General features: G+C 33.2%; 2 protein-coding genes across 3 annotated transcripts; one reads left to right on the top strand and one right to left on the bottom strand.

Annotated features, from left to right (window-relative positions):
* The first annotated feature begins 8,361 nt into the window (after nucleotides 1-8,361).
* Nucleotides 8,362-11,371, top strand: LOC143574121 (short-chain dehydrogenase TIC 32, chloroplastic-like). Its single transcript, XM_077058828.1, has 6 exons — nucleotides 8,362-8,484; nucleotides 9,376-9,607; nucleotides 9,699-9,778; nucleotides 9,864-10,017; nucleotides 10,737-10,815; nucleotides 10,919-11,371. The coding sequence occupies exons 1-6, from the start codon at nucleotides 8,373-8,375 to the stop codon at nucleotides 11,213-11,215; spliced, it is 954 nt and encodes a 317-aa protein (XP_076914943.1). The 5' UTR covers nucleotides 8,362-8,372; the 3' UTR covers nucleotides 11,216-11,371.
* An 816-nt stretch (nucleotides 11,372-12,187) lies between these two features.
* LOC143574122 (aquaporin PIP1-3-like) lies at nucleotides 12,188-15,985 on the bottom strand. 2 transcript variants are annotated; one of them, XM_077058830.1, is made up of 4 exons: nucleotides 15,648-15,985; nucleotides 13,612-13,910; nucleotides 12,780-12,920; nucleotides 12,188-12,294 (listed from the first exon to the last, which is right to left on the bottom strand). In XM_077058830.1, the coding sequence occupies exons 1-4, from the start codon at nucleotides 15,973-15,975 to the stop codon at nucleotides 12,199-12,201; spliced, it is 864 nt and encodes a 287-aa protein (XP_076914945.1). In that variant the 5' UTR covers nucleotides 15,976-15,985; the 3' UTR covers nucleotides 12,188-12,198. The 2 variants fall into 2 exon arrangements, with proteins under 2 accessions (XP_076914945.1, XP_076914944.1); XM_077058829.1 differs by lacking the exon at nucleotides 12,188-12,294 and having other exon boundaries at nucleotides 12,727-12,920.
* Nucleotides 15,986-21,906: the final 5,921 nt, after the last annotated feature.

Below are 21,906 nucleotides of genomic sequence, written 5' to 3'. Positions count from 1 at the left end.
AGCCATTCTTTAGGATCATTTGTTTCATCTTCTGGACCCATTGGTCCTTTTTGTTTCGCGCCGGCAAGATTTTGTAACGTAAGATCGTCTGGAGGAGTTTCAGTCTGGCCGTGAGGAGTTGTGATGAAGGGACGGTTACTGGTGGTGCGCGTAGAATCACGCGGCGCCCTCAGAAACTGTTGTCCCTCATTAACATCCTCACGTTCAATATCCTCCAGAACTTGATCAACGTTATGAACGCCAGAAACCATGGTGATTTTTTTATGTATAGATCTGATGAGATCTGATTGCCGTTGTAACAGTGGATGGCGCCAATGAAGAAGCGTGGATCGACTCACTGGTAGACGATCTACTTTCCTCGGGTGTGATTATGCAACTTCACCGATGGTTTCTCTTGGATCTGGGTTCTTCCACCTACAAAATGAACAGCACCGTCAACTTACCCCTCAGAAAGGGACAGAGGGGTCCTCTTTGGGGTAACCCTCCGGTGTGAGAATAAGTATTTGTGGGAGAAGATAATAATATCAGAGTAAGGAAATCTGGAGAGTATTGCTTAATAGCTGAATACTCTATGATTTGATATGATTGTGTATGTTACTGGCTGTAACTGTCTGTGAGTGAATGTAATTGAATATGATTGAATGTGAATGAATGTGGATAAATGAATGTCTCTCCTTGTGGAGTTGATGCTGTATTTATAGTGCTAGGGTTTCCACTGATTGGGCTCAGCCTTGTTGGCCTCCTCCAATTGCTCTGCGCCACGTGTCCTCTGGGACACCTGGTGCTTTCTCATTGGTTGTAATCACGTGGTAGCACATGTGTCATGCTGAGTTGTCCACCTTTCATTTGGCAGCTGTCAACATCAGCATATTCTTATTCCTTAAAAAGATACCTTCTGGAAGGTTGTCTGACGTGCACAATCAGGGTTGCCCTAATCCTGATTTGGATAAGGATGAGGTTGATTATGTGCATGTGTGATATGCGCCAATCCTGAGGATGCGCGAGGTCTTCTCTTTATTCTAACGCGCAGATATTTCCTGCGCAGATGTGATATGCACGAGCATGTGATATGCGCCGCGCACTGATGCGCCACGCGCATATGTGATATGCGTGAGCATATGTGATGCGCGAGCATATGTGATGCCTGAGCATCTGTGGTGCCTGGGCATATGATGCCTGAGCATGTGTGGTGCCTGGGCATATGATGCCTGAGCATGTGTGGTGCCTGGGCATATGATGCCTGAGCATATGTGATATGCGCCATGCACATAGGTTTTGGTTTTGTGCCTTCGTAATGTCTTGATTTCAAGCCTGTTGTCTATATCTTGTGGGTTGACCCGCCTTGCTCCGTGTTGAGGCGGGTACATACCTCTTCATGTGACATAATCTTTTGTGCCATGTATTGGTTGTAGCCATCATTGCTTGCCTTTCGGTTCCTATCATCCCCATCTTATATAGACCCTTGAAACATTCACCCGTTCCAATCAATTCCCTAGAATGTAGGTCCTGCATGATACAAAAGTTCGGAAAAAATGTCACAGCTAGGGGTGTTCAAAATACCTGAAACCGATTAACTCGACCCGACCCGAACCCGTATAAGCTAATTAAGGTCGGATTTAATAGCGTTAAAAAGTATTAATCGGATTATTTGGGTTAACCCAAATTGTTAATATGGTCAGGTTTCGGGTTCATTTTTGGACAACAATCGGGTTTCAGGTTAACCCGAATAACCCGATTAGTGGTAATAGTTAACTTCAAGTACAATATTGATGCAAAGGTAAGATAAACTCTAAAAAGTCAATGGTGGAAGTCTTTTAGAGAGTTCAATTATTTTGCTTGTTTGTTAACATTCGTTTATGATCGTTCATTTACTTGACTTTATGTTCATTTATGTTCGTTTACATATTAATAGAAAGTTATTAAATATTCTTTGCATTTTGAAATTATATCACTCTAATATGTTTTATGTTTTTTTTGTGTTAATATATATCTAAAAAGTCAATGGTGGAAGTTTTTTAGAGAGTTCAATTATTTTGCTTGTTTGTTAACATTCGTTTATGATCGTTCATTTACTTGTCTTTATGTTCATTTATGTTCGTTTACATATTAATAGAAAGTTATTAAATATTCTTTGCATTTTGAAATTATATCACTCTAATATGTTTTATGTTTTTTTTTGTGTTAATATATGTTCGTCTGTGTTTGTTTATATATGTACATATATGTTCATTAATCTTTGTTTAGTTATATTCATTTGTGTTTGTTTATGTTCGTGAACTATTCGTTTAGATTTTAAATGAACAAACCTAAACGAACATGAACATGTTCATGTTTTAATCGAACGAACATGAACACAAATATTTGTTCGGTTAAGTGTTTGTGTTCGTGTTCGTTTAAAGTTAAACGAATGAACACGGAAACGCCCTTGTTCTTGTTCGTTCGGTTCGTTTATAAGCCTACAGAGTAACATTGTCACAAAAAGGAGGGTATTTTTATTGCCACTCTAATTTATGTTGACGATGTTATCATCACGGGAAATGACATGAAGAAAATTCAAGAAATTAAAAACTTTCTTGACAAAGGATTCAGTATCAAGGATCTTGATCCATTGAAATTCTTTCTTGGCATTGAGGCGGCTAGAACTGCACAAGGGATGGTTCTTAGCCAATGAAAGTACACGTTGAACATCTTAGAAGACACAGGTATGACGGGTTGTCGACCAAGTTCTTTCCTATGAAGCAACATCCAAAATTAGATAAGCGAGAGCAAGAAGACCGTGTGGGGGCAAATCAATACCATAGGCTTGTTGGGAGATTACTCTACTTGCAAGCAAGCCGACCCGACATTGCTTATTCTGTCAACATTCTTAAGTTAGTTTGTCAGCGATCACAGAGTGAGTCATCCTGAGGCTGCCCACTCGCATTCTTCGGTATTTAAAAGCTACTCCTGGTCAGGGCATTTTCCTTACCAAGGATGGGGGAACAAACCCCATAGCTTATTGTGACTTTGACTGGCTTGGGTGCCTCATGACACGATTGATCAATTACAGTACCTTTTCCATTTTATAATTACAATTCTTTATTAACCATAATAAAATTATTAGTATTGACGATAATGACACTCTTAATCTGTAAATTGTTTTTTTTTTCTTTTTCATGGTTTAGCTTGAAGTGTTAGTAGCTTTAGTGAGCCCCAGGCAACGAAATTTGCTTTAACAAAGAGTGAATCAAGAATGACTAAAAACAAAGGGAGAAAACCAAAACTTTTCCAACAAACTTTCAAGAAAATACTACATTTATTTAAACCAAATTTTAAATACGTTTCATAAAAATTTTCCAAATGTTGATATCCGAAGAACTTTCAAAATATCATAGATTTTCATGTCAAATTTTAAATATCTCACACACATGTATGTATGTGCTACAAAACAAAATATCATACACATTAATTTTTTTAATATATATATTATCAGAAATGTTATAATACGATCATTTGACTCTTATTTTTTTTAACTTTGTAATTTTGTATTTAATTATTTTAATATCAGCTGGTTCTGGTTGTCTCTGTTTTACCGCTTATATTTTTTGTTCCTTAGTAGATCTTTACTGTGACTTTTACAATAGTTTTTCTGCAATTTTAACAACATTTTACTGATTTTGTAGCAATTTTTACAACGTTTTTACTGCCTTTTTAAAATGAACTAGAACGTATTAAAAGTTTTTGAAAATTGCTTGTAAAATTCTCTTGGTAATCGCAATATAATTCTATAATAAAAAAACAAATAACTGTTGAAAACTTATTAAATTATGCATTTGATAAAAAAAAATATATGTACTAACACTTATAATAAATCAGGCAAAATGATGCAAAGAAGAAAACATTAAAAATATGGACGGAAATAAAAAAATGAAGCCACTTGTAGTTGTATTAATAACAAATGAGCTAGTGACGGAGTGCCAAAGAAGATATTTGTTGTTTCATGTGACGCATGTTTTATTCATACTCAGCATTTAGTTTTAGAGGTATAAAGGTGATAATGGGAGACTTGGTGAGTAGGTGGGTTTCACTAGTTAGATCCTTGAATTGAACGGGTTTTATCTCACCGTACTGTCTTACCTTCGATTGAGGGTTCACTGGTGTTGGCTTTAGATGAGGGTTTTTCCCTAATCAAAAGACGAGTGCATCCAGATTTAATAATTTAGCAAGTAGCTCATTTGGATGATTCGTTGGTCGTTTAAAAAAAAAAAAAACTTTACTCTTGTACTCCATTGACCATGCGAGACACGTAAACCTCAATAATCCAATACTTGATAGAAGGGTCCTTCACGTTATCTAGATTCTAGACTGACAACAAGACCCCCTGGGCCCCTAAGGTAACTATTGTTTCGTGTTAAGTGTTGATAGATTACGGTGTTCACAACAAAATTCGGCTTATTAAAAACTAGAATCAGTCCATATGTATACATTTTTTTAAACGAATAATCTACTCATAGACAGTGTTTTGAAACCCGGCCTGGCCGGTCCGACCGGGACCCGGTACCTATACCGGGCCGGGTCAGGGGTATTTAAGCCGTTTTCTAAAAACCTGGTCGGTTTTGACGAGTGGTGGTTGGCCCGAACCTGGTGACCCGGCGGGTGAACCGGTAAATGCTCTTTTCTTTTTAATTTTTAATCAAAAGAGAATTAAAAACCGTCTTCACAGCTCTCTGCCTCCGATCCCATATCACTTAGCCGCTAACAAACTGATTCAGAGTAACTTCCGGCAATATTTGAAGCATTTTCCGGCGGATTCATAATAACTTCCCGTCATATTCGAAGCACTTTCCGGCGATTTCAGACTAAGAATATTAATTGTGATGAACATGGCAAATGTTCTATCAATTGAGGTGGCGGCGTGAAGTGTAATTAGGTATAGGGTTTGAAGTTGAGAGAAGAGGAGGGATCCCTCATATATTCATATCTGCACGTTTTCATGTTTAATATTTAGGTTATTTACTCTCTTTTTATGATGAGGTACACTTTTAACCCTACAAGTTATTGTTATTTAAAATTAACCCTTAACTTGTTTTAAAATGTATCTAGTTGTTGTAGTTTCTTGTTTTTAAGTTTTATTCTTTTTACCGTACAAGTTATAGTTAAACACGCATACTTCCAAAAAAAATTACATATCCATGTTTAAAGACTAAGATTGTGATGTTTGTTTTAAAATTTTCGATTATAATTTATGTTATTTGAAGTTCCATGAGTATTGGTTATTTTTTATAATATATATATATATATGTATGTATATATATGTATGTATATATATGACGTCATCCGGGTCAAACACCGGTCTGCCTTCCCGGGTCGGTCCGACCTTTGACCAGGTAAGACGTCCGGGTCGACATCCGGGCTAGGTCTGAAAACATTGTCATAAATAGTAAATACACGCCTAACACGCCTTCTATAGGAGTTTAACCCTCAGCCTCCAAATGATGAAAGCATATATCACAACACCATATGCTGTTATGCAAAATGCCCCTTGATAATCATTTCATATTAAAACTAGATCAAGCGACAAGCATGGTATGATTTTAAAATGATCTTATTTGAGGAACAATTATGGGAGCTTGACTAGACTTACCCATCTTAACGTACAACGATTTCGTTACTTATATAAATTAAAAATACAATGGGAAAAACGAATATATAGAGGTAGGGTAGTAAAAACTACCCGCGGGTCCCTAATTCAAACGCGGACCCTCACTCAACCCGCGGATCGTCAATAAACATCCGCGAGAGGAACGCATGGACAAACACTTGCAGTCAGCACAAGACTAGCTAAGGATCCATAGTCCCGGAAACATGCTTCGCGGGCACTCATCGTAATCCGTGGATTACCAATGAGCATCCGCGAGATGAACGCGCAAGCAACACAAGGGATTTATTACGCATATGATCCCCACGTGATATGGAAGAGCAATTGTAACAAACTACTTCTAGAAGATTTCCCAAATATTCCCTGATAGCGACATCGACCAATGGAAATGTGACACTTAGGCACGTAGTGGCCATCCCACGTCTTGCACGTAACGGCTAAGGCCAGGCTGTCACAACCAGTAAAAGATCGACACGTGTCCTTTCAGGTAGAAATGGAATATTACGATAGTGACAACTCCACTAATCACCTTCCCCCATCTTCGGCTATAAATACCAAGTACACCACTTACAGGTATTTATTCACTCACACTCTCAAGCCTTACGCAATACACTTGTACTCTCTTTGATTATTCCGATCAGGACTGTACTTATTCTCACGCCGGAGGGTGGTTACGGGAAGACCCCCATCTTGTCTTTCCCGTAACAAGATTCACGGTGATCTGTTTTACAGGCAGACAGCTTGGATCTGACGCCATTGTTACTCAGTAGACTCACATTTGGGGTAAACTTGAGTTAGGACTATCCGGTTCGGACTCGTGTTTCTTCAGAATATGAAGTTGTTGTCATCTAACCTTACATGTGAAACCATCAAAACTACGTAGTTTTGGTTAAATTAACATCAAAACTACATAGTTTCGATTAGTTGACTTTAAACCACATGCCCTAAATTTACTCCAATATCAATTTGTTTCTTAATTTATTTCTTTTTTCTATTTCTTTGTTATATAACTTTTACGAAACTGGTTTTCATCTCATGTTTCATGGATAATTGATTCAATAAACAATAATACATTCTAATTCTAATTTTATAATGGAGAAACAATTGTAATTGTAAATTGTTTTTTAAGTCAAAATCAACATAGTATCATAATTAGTCTACATCGAAAATGAATATTTTATTCTATCTTGATTCTTGGCTAACATGTTTAAAAAAAAGTCAGACTCAATTGCTTGGTGCCTATCGATTGAAACATAATAGTTTTATATGTACCGGATTTAGGAGATTATTAATCTAAGAAATTGTCATTGAAGATCAAAGTTGAAGATTTGATTGCAATCTGTAAATTGATAATCAATGATGAAGAATTATAAATTATTATTGATTTACCAAGGGTTTCTTAATTATTAAAGAAGAAACAATAATCAAAGCAGAATAAAATCAGTATTTTACAAGTTTTTAATCAAAACTATGTAGTTTTGATGGTTTCATATGTAAACTTAGATAGTTTGGTACTTAATAGCCACATATTCACTTGTTTCCAAATATAATACAACATAATATAAAAGTATATTATAATTTATGCTTGTATATAAATATAATAACGGTAATTACAACTGTAATGTTAATAAATTACTATATATAAAATTGATTAACTATTTATGTATAAAAATAAAAATGTATATTTAACTAGTTAATAATATTCAACTCACCCTTTGGGATATGTAAAGCTCGAAAACGAGTCGGATTTTAGCTCATTGAAATTGTACATCACATGTGGGATTACTCGAACTCGACTTTTTAACATCACAATAGCAATGCTAAGTTGGTAAAAAGAACGGTAACTATGGAATTTACAAAATTAAAAACAAAATGTTCTATACCAATGGACTCAATTTTGGTTCAAATTATATTCTTAGTTAGATCTAAGAAACTGATTTATACCCAAAAAGAAAAAAAATATAGTTAAAAGAATTCAGTGTATAGTACATCTTATAATAAGAATTTTAAGTTTGGTAGTAATCTCAGCTCATGCTCATTTAGAGTTACTTTAAGTGTGGTAATAACATGTTTAGAATTTTTTTTTATTGGAAATTTGCTATTTCTTATTAAAACCATATTTCTCATTAAAACCAAAACAATTACAAATAAGTGACAGACAAACAGGCAATAAGCTGCGACGCAACCCTCTTTTGAATAGTAAAACCAATCATACTAAAAATGAAGCGTTAGAAAATAAATATAAAAGAGAGAAAAATGGAAGATCATTTATATACCAATTAATTAATGTTATGTAATAACTCCTAATCTTCTACAAATCCTTTTACAAACCTAACAATCAATGTTATTTAATGCATAATATATTTACAAATAACCTCTTATAGTAACTTATTAAAACTATAAAATATCATGGGGGTGTGAAATTAAAAACATGTAAAAATACAAGGACATAATATAAATAACACAATTTATTTCCAAAGCTTTCAATATTCCACTCGCATGAACTTTCCTTTACTCGTCCTCTGAAATCGCGTGAGCCGCCTTCTCTGTTCTTATTATTCTTCTCTTCTGTTCTGTTCAAACCCCATAATACTAATATATATATATATATATATATATATATATAAGTAACCCACTTTTGTATTTATATAACCATAACCATCATATTCATCTTCTGAGTCACTTCAAATCCTCCTCTGGTTTAGGATCAATTACAAGTTTCAGAGATCAATCAATGACGTGGATTTACTCACTGTTTAACGGGCCATCAGGGTTCTCTGCAAATTCAAGAGCTGAAGATGTTACCAATGGAATCGATGGAAGCGGCCTTACTGCAATTGTTACTGGTATTCTTACTCTGTTTTTTGATTCCACAATTCATGTTATTAGATTGATTGCTTGCTGTAGATGTTTATAAGATGGGTGTAAATTTTAATCCATTCTTGCAATTTTTGTTATTAATTTGATGATAACTGATACCAAATAGCAAGTGTAATTAAATTAGTAATTATGTTAAATTTTTGTAAATTGTAGTTTATGGGAGCATGATGCTAGCATTAGAAAAGTCAAACCAGTCAAATGTTTTTTTTGACTTGGAATTTTTCGTAAAACCAAGTAAACAAAAGTGGCGTGAAACTTATAAAGTTATAATAGTGTGTAATTTAATTTAAGTGTACCCGGATTGACTAATCATATAAATATATAATTTGAGTGTAACCGAATTTGTCTCTTGTGTGGGTTTATTAAATTATTCTGTTTTTAATGAATGCGTCATGTGTAAACTCAAACCAGTCACATGTTTTCTTTGACTTTTGATTTTTTCGTAAAACAATATAAATATTAAAATATTATAGTTGTGATAAACTAAATTATAGGGTAGTTTTAGTTTACCATAGCATGTTTGATATTTAGTTTCAAAAATAGTTATTGGTTTATTGTTTTTTTTAGAAAGACAGGATTTTAGGCTTTTGAAAAATTGTTTTTTAATCTTTTTAAAAAGCTAAAATAAAAAAAAATTTGTGATTGCCAAACACATTTTAACTTATTGGCCTTTTAAAAACATGAATAAGCCAATAAGTATTTTTCAAACTCAATCTCAAACATAGTGTAATCAAATTGACTTGTTTTATGATTTTGGTGGACCCAAATTGACCCATTATGCATTTTTTTAAGACCCGAATGAGCGCGTAAGCAAATCTTTCTATCATTGCTTCTTACAATATACATTTGATTTTTAGGGGCTAATAGCGGTATCGGCTTAGAAACAGCCAGTGTACTTGCGTTGCGTGGGGTCCATGTGATCATGGCTGTTAGAAATCTCCAAGTTGGTCAAAAAGTCAAAGCAAGTGTTATTGCGAAAATCCCGAATGCGAAAATTGAAGTGATGGAGTTAGATTTGAGCTCACAAGCATCCGTTCGACAGTTCGCAGCTGATTACATTTCAAAGGACCTTCCTTTAAACATCCTAATGTATAAAAGAGTTCTTAGTTAATTACTTTTAAAAGATTTTATATATTAAATATATGTTTGACTAATTTTGTTGACTCTTTGGTGTGTAAAGTCTCAATGCAGGGATTATGTCTCCTCCATTCACTCTTTCACAAGATGGCATTGAATTGCAGTTTGCAACCAATCATATTGGTATGTTGATGTTTAGTGTTTATCTAACACAAAACAACATGATTTAAGATTTGTTTTTTAAGAAAACATGTTTTGTTTGGTTTAGGTCATTTTCTTTTAACAAACTTGTTGTTGGATACCATGAAGAAAACTTCAGATAAATGCCAAAAGGAGGGAAGGATAGTTATTGTGTCGTCCGAGCTTCATAAGATGTCATACCCTGAAGGAATTAGGTTTGACAAGATTAATAATGAAAAGAGGTACGTTGTTTTATAAGTATTAGTTCATAAAACTAGAGGTGACAAAAATTGGGACGGGTTTGTTTGGTAGGATAATTTGGGTTGATTTTTATAAAGACTGTTTAAAATTCATGTCTTGGTCGGGTTGACCCAAAACTCTTTTATGGCCTTATGAATTTTATAATAACCAAATATTAAATGCATATAAAGTTTTTTTTTATTATTATTACTAAAAGAAAAATGTGGCATCAAAAGTATTTAGCTAATTTCTAGGGTGAATCCCGTTGGTGTGACATTTTTCATTTTTATTATTCTTTTCTACTTTTTTTATTAAAACAGATTTATTTTTTCTTCTATGACTTTTAAAATATAAGGTTTTATATAATTTTGAATGCACTGTTGCGATGCTTTGCATCGTATCTAGTAAATGTATTATATTATATACGGCTCAGTTTGTGATAACAATTGTAAAAGATGTAGATTAAAATAAACACATTGAAAAATATATGTAAAACCTTATATATTGAAATTTATAAACGAAAACAAGTTAATATTTTAAACGAATCGAACTTTTTTCAAAAATGCGTCACAAAAATTTGATGCAGCTAGCAGTTTAAATGGTGTGTATAGCAGGACCCTAATTTCTTCTACTAGGCAAACTCGTTTTACGGTCCTTCAGTTCTTATGAAATGAGTTTGTCGCGACTTCTTTTTACAACTTTTGTGTTGTCTTGATTTCAGCTATAGCGCGTTCTATGCTTATGGGCAGTCAAAGCTTGCTAATGCATTGCATGCTAAAGAGCTATCAAGGCGCTTGCAGGTGATTATCTCCACTAATTTAAAGCAAAAAAAGATGCAAGTATTTCATGATTTTAAGGATAACCATTGAATTTAATATTTACTTATAATATTGGTGTAATCAGGTTGAACTTGCGAATGTGACTGTGAATTCACTACACCCGGGAGTAATAAAAACCAACCTTCTACGTAACCAGGGAATCGTGGCCTCATTCTTTAGTCGGTTGGCTTTCAGTTTCTTGAAGAATATTCCTCAAGGGGCTGCAACTTCATGTTATGTGGCATTGCATCCACAAGTGAAGGGTGTTAGTGGTGAGTATTTTGCTGATAGTAACATATCAAAAGCGGGCAAGTTTGTTGATGATCCTGAGATGGCAAAGAAGTTGTGGAATTTAAGTTTGGAGTTGACTCGATCAAAGTGATCGGGTTGTTATGATTGTTTTGTCGGGTGGTTTGTGATCTTTATAATGTTTTTTTGTTGGTATTTTTTGTGGATATTGTTTTGAGAACGTTATAAGGTTTATATTGGATGAAAGACGGAAGATGAATTTTGTGGTATATTTAAATGTGTTATTATTGAGGAAGTAAGCTTTGTAACACACAATAATAGGTTTGGCCGTTTGGGTTGAAATAAGTCATTTTATTTTATTTTGCTTTTATAGAGTCTTTGTTAGGTTGACATGCTAACATTGTGTTTTAAAAAAAATTATAGGTAGTGAATGCATTAATATGATTTTAGTAGACAGCATTGTTGCAATAAATTAAAGTCTTTATAAAGGTGATATTTTTGCTTTTACAAGAAAAATAGACTATGTGGCTGACATATGTGGGAAAATCATGAAAAAAATTTATTTTTACCAACCCTTTACTCAAATAATGATTCAAGTATTTAACCAAACTTATCATAGAGTGACCATCACAACTGATTATATTCAAGTATAACTCAATTAAATAATTTTATTAGTATAACTCAGTTGAAAGATTTTACGTAGACTTATATATTGTATATTGTACGTTTTAGCTTTAAAAATTGTCATGTTGCGGAGTTTTAACATTAAAATTAGAAAATGGCATTGCGAGGTTTTTTCCGCACCAGGTTGACTATTTGACCCTTTTTATATGTTGTGAAAGAATAAAAGTGGCCGTTTTAGTCGTTTTTCTTGGTTTATGAACAAGTAAATATTTACCAAGCGAACAGAAGTTTTATTTAAGAAAAACAGAAGACAGTAAGAAACCATCTACAAAAAAAGTGATCTTCCTTTCATGTAAAAGGTAACACCAAGAAAGAAATGAAACCCATTGGGAGAGGATAATTTACAACATAACAGAAAAGTTCACGTACAAATGAAGAACAACGAATCGTAATTGACAAAAGGAATCAAAATTATAAAAAAAAAATAAGAACTTAAGATCTGCTCTTGAAGGGAATGGCTCTGATGACAATCTGATGATACAAAGCGGCAAGCGCGGCTCCAATGAACGGACCCACCCAGAAGATCCACTGCAAGTATAAATGTAAATATATATATATATATATAGGGGAGAGATTTTTTGAGAACCATGTTGAGTTTTAAGAACTCCATTCTAGGCCACACATTTAATTAAATGGATTGGAATATGTGGTTGAGATTAAATTTGGCAAAAAAGTCAAAGTATGAGAGATAATAAAGATGTAATTGATTACACTAACTTTTACGTCCGTTACACGTGTGTAAAAAGTCGACTCGGTGCGTAAAAAATTCTGTAATTTTTTTTACGTCTATGTAACCTACATATATTACGCATGTGTAAAAAAAATTCGAAAAAAAAAATCGTTACACTGAGTTCTTTCGAGTTCTTAAAACTCAAAGGGGTTCTCATTTGAAATCTCCCCTACATATATATATATATATATATATATATATATATATAAAATCTTGGTTAATAGTTTGCAGGCATAATTAGTGTAATGAATGTTTGACTTCAAAAGTCAAATTGAAATCTTAAATGGTCATTCCAAGCATGGTCTTTGTTGTAGATGATCGCAGCTCCAAGACTTCTTGCGGGGTTGATGCCAGTTCCAGTAATGGGGATGGTGGCCAAATGGACCAAGAAGACCGCAAACCCAATTGGGAGAGGAGCCAAAATCTACAATAAAATTCAAAGTCAACACAAAGTTTGACCTTTTTTTAAAAAGGCCTGTCTTGATCTGAAACCGTTTTGGCTAGAACATGTGTTTTATCCATTGCCCGGCCCGACCCGACCCTTGTTAATAAATTATCAGGGAAACAATATGCTCTAATCTATGACTGACCTTTTAAAAACAGCCTGTTTTGACCCGAACCCATTTTGGCCCGTTACTCAACCCGACTCGACCCTTATTATTAGATAGATGATTAGGGCAAGAATATGTTATAATCTACGATAAAATTCAAAGTCAACTCAAACTTTGATATTTTTGAAGCGGCTCGTTTTGATCTGAAATCATTGTGGTTAGAACCCATTTTGATCTGTTACCTACCCGACCCTTTCTAATAGTAGATGACTAGGGTCAATAATATGCTCTAATCTACAATAAAAATTAGAAGTCAACTCAAAGTTTGATATTTTTGTAAAACATCGCGTTTTGACCCAAAACTATAGCAGTTAGAACATGTGTGGATCTGTTACCCGACCGACTCGCCTTGTTAATAGATGATTAGAGCAAGAATATGCTCTAATTTACACTAAATTCAAAATATTCTCAAAGTTTGACCCTTTTTAAAATGGCTCGTTTGGGCCCGTTACCTAACCCGGCCCACCCTTGTTAACAGAAGAATCAGCGCAAGAATATGCATACCGGGACATGGGAGTCTCTGGCATTTCTCTTGGCATCCGTGGCAGAAAAGACGGTGTAAACGAGCACAAAAGTGCCAACAATCTCGGCACCAAGACCGTCACCCTTGGTGTAACCGTGGGCTACAACATTGGCTCCACCACCCAAGGTGGTGAACTGGTGCTTGCCCTGGAAGCCCTTGACCACACCAGCACCACAGATGGCTCCAAGGCACTGCATCACCATGTAGAACACTGCCCTTGTCAACGACAGTTTTCTTGCTAAAAGTAGACCGAACGTCACGGCTGGGTTAATATGTCCTCCTGTTTTACACCAAATTGGAACATATTCAATGTTAATGAAGAGAAATCTTTTTAAAGTTTGGAACTTTAGCTCAAAAGATTTCAGTGTGTTTGCTGGAAGAGTAAATCTTGATTATTTGGTTGAAATGAAAAGCCCGAACGCAACCCATATACTTCCTCATGCAAAAAACATCAACCCTAACTTGGACATATTTAAATCGTATAACCCCACCCCTTGTAACTTATTTATCTAAACAATTCAAACGGGTTAAGCGGGATGACCTTATATGTTTCTTTTGTTCTAATTTAAACAAGTTGAGTTTTTAATTACACTTTTTAACCATGTCAAGCCGAACACTACCATGGAATTAAACGAGTTAAATTGGGAACCCCGAGTCTAGATGTTTACTTAACGGGTTAAACGTGACAACCCAAAACTAGAATATTTTGACACGGCTCATTTTACCTTAAAAAGATGATAATGAAACTTTTTTGTTATAGTCTGAACATTGTTTGTAAAAAAGAAAACCGACAACCATAGATCCTCAACATAGGTGTATAACTGTATATAAAGGGATTATAGATCTTCAACATTACAATAGGTTATAAGAAAAGTTCACTAGCATTAAAAACCCAAATTAGTAAAAAATATTATTTTACTAAGCATAAAGTTAAAAATAAGCTAGATTTTCATTTTTAATCCACAAGAAACATACTTTTTGGAGATTTCAAGAAGATAAAACTGCAAAGATTAGAGATTTTGGACTTTCTGATGGAACCCGTCATGGAGTAGTTTACAAGAAGAGCCCATGGTCAAGATTATGGTTTTCATGACCATACACAAGAGAACGTAAAGTCAAACTTAGTCAACAATCTCAAAACACTAACACACACACCATATGGAATTTCAAAATTTCCAAGATAACACAATAAAGATAACAAAATTTCATACACAACAACATAGGTAGGGCTGTAAATGAACCGAACTAACACGAACAAGGCCGTGTTCATGTTCGTTCGTTAAGAAAATAATGTGTTCATGAACGGTTCACGAACACTTACCGAACGAGATTTTATGTTCGTGTTCGTTCATTAAGGAAATTAATGTGTTCACAAATGGTTCACGAGACCGATGTATTCATCAATGTGAATAATGAAAGCCTGTAAACAAATCGAATGAACACGAACATGGGCATGCTCGTGTTCGTTCATTTAACTTTAAAAGAACACGAACACATAATCAAACAAATATTTATGTTCATGTTCGTTTATTTAAAAAAGGGCATTTGTGTTCGTTTGTTTAAAATCTAAACGAACATACTAAACGAAGATAAACGAACATACATGAACAAATGTAAATGAACACAAACAAACATAACCGAACTTAAATGAAAACACTTAAATGAACACAAATTAACAAATATAAAACCTTTAAGCAGATGAGCTATCTAGATAATATTTAATTATTTTCTATTAATACATAAATGAACATAAATAAACATACATAAATAAACGAACGTTCATGAACATAAATGAACGAACGGAGCATGTGTTCATGTTCGTTCATTTAATTAAACGAACAAAAATATTTTGTTCATGTTCGTTTATTAAATAAACGAACATAAACAAACTTCCCGCCGAACGGGTTCACGAATAGTTCACCGAACGTTCGGTTCATTTACTGGCCTAAACACAGGGTCAAACTTAGTCAACAATCTCAAATACACAATAAAGATTAGGACTTTAACAAGACCATACCTGAAATACCAGCAGTGCAGTAGACAAGAGCAAAGATCATACCACCAAAAGCCCAAGCAATCCCTTGAATGCCAACTGTCCCACATTTAGTGGGAGATTTGACCACACCCATGACAGTCAACACAGAGATATAAAGAAACAAGAAAGTTGCAATGAACTCAGCAATGCCAGCCCTGTAGAAAGACCATGAGCTCAACTCCCCTGGCTCAAACAGAGGAGCTGGTGGTGGCTCCTTGTAATCCTTATCTGTTTGAGCTGATGTCCCAATTGGCTGCCTTTCTGAAAACTGGTTGGCTCCAACCTTCACATCTTCTTCCTTACCCTCCATTGTTGCCTTCACTCTCACACTGTTTGTGTTTTTTCTCTCTCTAGATTGGGATGTGAGTGGTGGTTTTGTGAGGACAAAGTATAGAGGTTTTATAGTTGAAAACTTATCAGTTTGAATTAACAAGGTTTGGTTTAAAAAAATATAAAAAAAAATATATTCTAAGTTAAGAAAAAAAGTGATTAATCATTGGGGAGTTTAATGATGATGATGAGAATAAGGTTGGTTGTTCTGTAAAGAACAGAACAGCATTTAGAATTGTTTGTATGTGTGTTGTGTTATTAGAGCATTTCCAACCCATTTCCTATCATTACACTAAAAATCATTGTTTTTTCTCTTTCCTGTTTAATTAAATAATATTCTTTATACCTTTATCATTATCTTTTCTCTTTCCTCCACTCACAACCACTTTTAGAAAATATTAAAAAATTATACGGTAAGAACAGTGAATCTCCAAATTTAACTTTCCCCTATAATATTTTCTCTCTCTTCTACTCACAACCACTTATAACCATATCATATAATTTACAAATCTCTCTCACATATTTTAAGAGAATGGACTGAGAATGCTCTTATAAGTATAGAGTGTTTAGAGTTTAGGCCAGCCTTCTTTTGGGCTTTAGTTACCATCAAGTATTATATTCATGGTATTAATTATTTATTTATCTTTAAAAATTTCAACTTTATAAAAAATGGAAAATGAATTCTAGATTTAAAAAGAGACACCTTCATCACAACTCAACAAATTATTAGTAGGCGTTACATTGTTATGAGGTCATGGGTTTTGATTAACCAATTTTTTTATAAGCATGTACTGGACTCCGGATACACCCATTGGTAAGCATTCCCCCACGGGTGTAATCGCATATAGTGTTGGTGATCCGTCCATCATCAATTTCACAGGAACCCAGGAACCCATCGCCCAAAGGCCCGAAGCCCTTGACCCACGCATGGTATTTTGTTCACTAACGAGACTTGAACTCACGACCTACCATAAGGAAAACCATGAGGCTACTATTAGACCAGGGCTGGCCCTTGGGGGTGGCAGGGTGGTCGACGGCCACAGGCCCGACACCCCGCTATGCCCGGTTTTTTTTTTTAAATTATATGTTTTTTTTTAAAACAATATGTATACTTAATGTTTAAACATAATTATATAATCACTGGCTTGGTGTAGTGGCAAATGGGTATTACTTACAACTAAGAGATTGTGGGTTCTAACCTCACTTGATACATCTTACTTCTTTCTTTATACAAAAGTTTTTTACACAACCCAAATTATAACCAAATAAGCCCATATAAAAATTAAACTATTTAAACATAACAAAATACTCATTTTACTTAAGGCTCAAAAAAAATTTCGCCTTCGGCCCAAAATTTTTTTTGCTTTTTCGGAGCCCGCCCTGTATTAGACAATAACCAGTTTGATTTATTAAATACGATTAAAGGGATTAAGAGTTAGATTAAAAGAAACCTGAAGTACTTTTATGACCAATTTGACTGGCTTCGATAAACAAGTTAACATGTGGTGTTTGGATTAATTTGTTTTATATGTATGAGTTAGGTTTATATCTTTTATAGAAATAAATCTAAGGTCATGTTGAGTTCACCGTTGTTAGCTTGTCAACCTGCCAACTCAAACTTGACACTATTGTCATATATACCAACTTCTTTCATAGTGGAAATACTTTTAGAATAGTTCTAATCGAAGCTTTTCAATAATCACGTATGACAAAAACAACATCAAATCGCCATCTCTTCTCAAACCCTCTCATCTCTTCGTCTTCCATGTACTCCATCTTGATTACATATTTATTATTTTCTCTCTACTTTATATGGACGTCATATACCTCATAGATGCCCAAAAACGTTCATAATGATACGTTTTTACTGCGCCGTTAACAAAGACAAATTTAAAAATACATTTTTAATAGATGTTTCTACTATTTATAAAGATAAACCGAAGAAGATGAATAATCAACAATAGCATTATCAAATACACTAAACCGTAAAGAAACAAAACAAGCGTGTTTTCAATATCCCATTACATTTGAAGTCCAAATAATTCTTTTAATGAAGCGATATTCTTTTCTTTTTATTTCATCATGTGCATGATAGCCTATAACGTTAAGAAAATAAAACAAAGGTGAATCACAATAAAATCTCGTTTCAAATCCTCAAAATAAGGTATACCACCCCGACCATGTGCAATAATTATATTATTACCCGAATAATTGGATACATAACACAGCATAGCTTAATAATCTTCTTATATTTTTGTTATTAAGTTATATAAAATTGTTTGAATATTAGAAGTGGGAAATGGGAATAAACTAAAGACAGAAGCTTGCATGATGCATGGGACCATCTAACCTAACAAAAAAAAAGTAAAAAATTAAAGAAAAAGAAACCAGTGAAACTAGTGAAAGAGTGCAGCTAGCCGGTGCGTTTTATGACCGTTTTGGAACAACAGAACTACTCTCGAACGTTCTCCAATTACGTTATTACCCTTCTACATTCTTCCACGATAAGCTAATATATTCTTGTTTAGACTATTAGTAAATGATTGATGCCATATTTCTCTATTAGACTATTAGTTACTAAGAGTATTCTCATCCAGTTCTTTAAATATATGTGAAATACGTGGAGGGTTATACCATAACAAGCGGCGTAATATTTTAAATTTGCTTTTAGCTAATTATGTCAAATATGTGTTCGACTTTATTAATTCAAACAAAATAATTACAATAATGTGAATTAAAATAAATTATCAACACGAATATTATAAAGATTTGAAGCCAATAATGTTCTATTCATCGGGAATATTACAACCAAAATTTGATGTCGGTTTGATTAATTAATAATAATTATAGAGTTAGATAATCAATTTATTTGTTGATAATGTAAATAATTCAACCTTTGTTATTATATTATGACCACTTTTAAGTAGAGGAAGAAAGCATGTTGTATAAAACTTGCTTCCAGTCTATTGCTGAGTTGACCGAGTTATATCATATTTCGGTTCATGATCATGGCAGTCAAAATTACAATATATTATATATATAATTAGTTTGAGACCTGTGTATTACACGGGTAATTGATGAAAATACATATTTTCTTGAGTTCAAATTCATATGAGAAAATTATTAAATCCAAATTTGAAATCAATCTTATATAAAAAATTATGCACTGCTGCTCGAATTCCAGTTTAAAAACAATTTCTAGTTTACCACAAATCCAAATTCTTCGACAATGATACCCCTTTATTTTCTTTATTTGCAATTACCCTTGAGTTTAAAACTTTATTCTAACAGACCTGCAAATTCAGTTTTTATATTTCTTTATTTTCTTATTTCAACATTAATGTTAATAAATTAATCAGTTAGCATTTATATTTAATAACAATATTGAATTCATGTATTGAAATGACTTAAAAGATAAGGACCATATATTAAAATTGATTGAAAAGCGAGGAGGGCTATGAGATTGATATGTGACAAAGTCTTTTATTAGAGTAGATAGATAGAAAGATTATTTCAGTATAATAAAAGTTGAGAGAAATAAATTTAAATTATATATATATATATATACTAGAAAAGTGCCCGAACGATGCAGCGGGAAACGCATACTTTGTTAATCATGTAACAAATTTATGGGTGTTCATTATACGTAAACTGTGAGGCCGTTCATTGGTTTGGTTTTATGGTTGAAGCCGGAGCTGACCGTACATATTGAAATGTTAATTATTTACTTTTAGATATGTTTTATAATATATATTAGATATAGTTGAAATAAAGTTAAATAAAGTTTTATTTAATATACGTAAACTCGTCTATTACAACTTTAATTTAGCCCAATTTCCAGTATGATTTTTTTTTGTAATCTTTGTTCTTGTTATGAATTCACATTTTATTTATTTTAATAAGGTTTATCATTTATGTGACCAAAACTATCTTTGTTCATATTATGGTTCTCTTAAGTAACGAGTTAGTTGGTGCTTAGTTTGAAGTGAATGTATTGGCAGATTAATAATTCTTATTTTAAACTCAATTTATTATCGAAGTACAAACTATTTCAGAACCTAATCGTTGGTAATGGTTCGGCTTAGCTAGGTTTTAATTTTAAATAGTTCAGTTTTGGTTTTCGACGACGAAAAATAAAAACGTGTAAAGTTGGCTCATGGCTTAATTTAAAGCCATCAAAACCGAACCGGCAAACATTTCTACATAAAATATATATATATTTTACTTCGAAAACTATAGCAATGCTATACTCAAATTAAAGATAATAAAATGCTCGTTTTTATGACTTCATTTATTTTAAAAAAATATTAACGTGTGAAAAAGTTATGACCATTTAAAAAACATGAGGGTAATTGGGTTAAAAGTAAAAATTAAAGTATATATAAGTAAAAGATTAAGAAGCAATGTTGGAACTTTAATGAATGAAAATTGTAATTATTTTGAAAAAAAAAATCAAATGCACGTCAAATTTGATGTAACAATGACATTTTTACCCCTATCTATTGAATGTTGTACCTCATGCATTAAATGTTGTAAATTATTAAAATAAGCATCTTAATTTGCCCATTAATCGTATATTATATATAGTATAGATAAAATCTTGTGTTCCTCTCATCCAGAATTAGAAATGACATCAAGTTATTTACGAAATTATCATCTCAACATCCTAACCATTAAATTCATTTCATGAATTAATTGTCAAGAATTCATTATTCGCTTTTTACTATTTTCAATTTTTTTATTTAATTCCTTCATTATATAGATATTATATACTGCACCAGTAAAAATCGTATTATGATGTACTACTATAAAGTAATGAAAAACCTGTATAGTCATTATTTTGTTTAGAACACCGTAGGTACGGTTGTTCACGAATCGAGCTGAACCGAACACATGCTTGCTCATATATGGTTTGGTTTCAACCCAAGCCGAACCGAGTGATTTGAATTTAAATAAACAAGCGATATGTTTATGTTTGAACTTAGGGTTGAAACCAAGCAGTTTGGTTTGGTTTGGTTTGAACTTAGTTTGCCTAGTTTCACACAAAGTTTCCAATTTTTAATTTCTAAAACTCAAAAACGTCAATAATTCCAGACTTCAAACTCTAAAATTTCTAAAATCTCTTAGTTAACAAGAAAACATACATACCAAGTTCAACAAAAACACCCGATCAATATTTCATCATAAAAATTGAACAAACGTGTATCAAGAGTGATGAGAACCATAAACTAGGATTTTGAAGGTGTAATTGAAGTATCGAACGACGGAACGAGAGAAAACTTTGTGGAAAAGTGGAATTGTAAAAGTAACGAACGAATGACTAGGGTTTAATACTGAACTTTAAAGTAGTATTTGTTACATTGGCAGGCAAAAGAAGTTGCATAAACATAAGAATGCTAGCTTATAGCGAACTTACAATCTACCAGAAAGTTTAGCTCACACATAGGATATATTATTATCTACTAAACAAAAATATAAATAAGCCCTTGTAATAGGAGGGACCAAACTAGTAGTATATAAGATTTGTCAATGTTTTATAGAAGACAAGGAATGCTCTAAAAGATAAATATAAAAAATAGTATGATACGAGATTTGTATGAACATGGACCATTGTTCAAGAGACCAAGAGCATAGAATAGAGTAGATAACATGAGTGAGGTGTGAGACCACTTCCTCCTCCATTTGTAGCCCAGTACCGTTCATTTGTACCTTCAATAACTGGATGGTACAAAGAATAACGAGTCAAAAACTTTCAAATATTAATCAACATATTCTTATTGCAAATGATAATATCTTTAGCATTAAACTAATAATATTTATTTATTTATCTTTTTTTTTTTTGATCATTTAGAGAGCTATTTCCCTTCTAACTTCTTTTTTTTCTTTCTTTTTTTACACTCTACTTGGTATA

The sequence above is a fragment of the Bidens hawaiensis genome, unplaced genomic scaffold (genome assembly GCF_021521415.1).
Source record: "Bidens hawaiensis isolate Kalapana, Puna unplaced genomic scaffold, B.hawaiensis_p1.1 tig00026851_1, whole genome shotgun sequence".
NCBI classification, from domain to species: domain Eukaryota; kingdom Viridiplantae; phylum Streptophyta; class Magnoliopsida; order Asterales; family Asteraceae; genus Bidens; species Bidens hawaiensis.
This window is presented reverse-complemented; position numbering and strand designations above follow the sequence as displayed.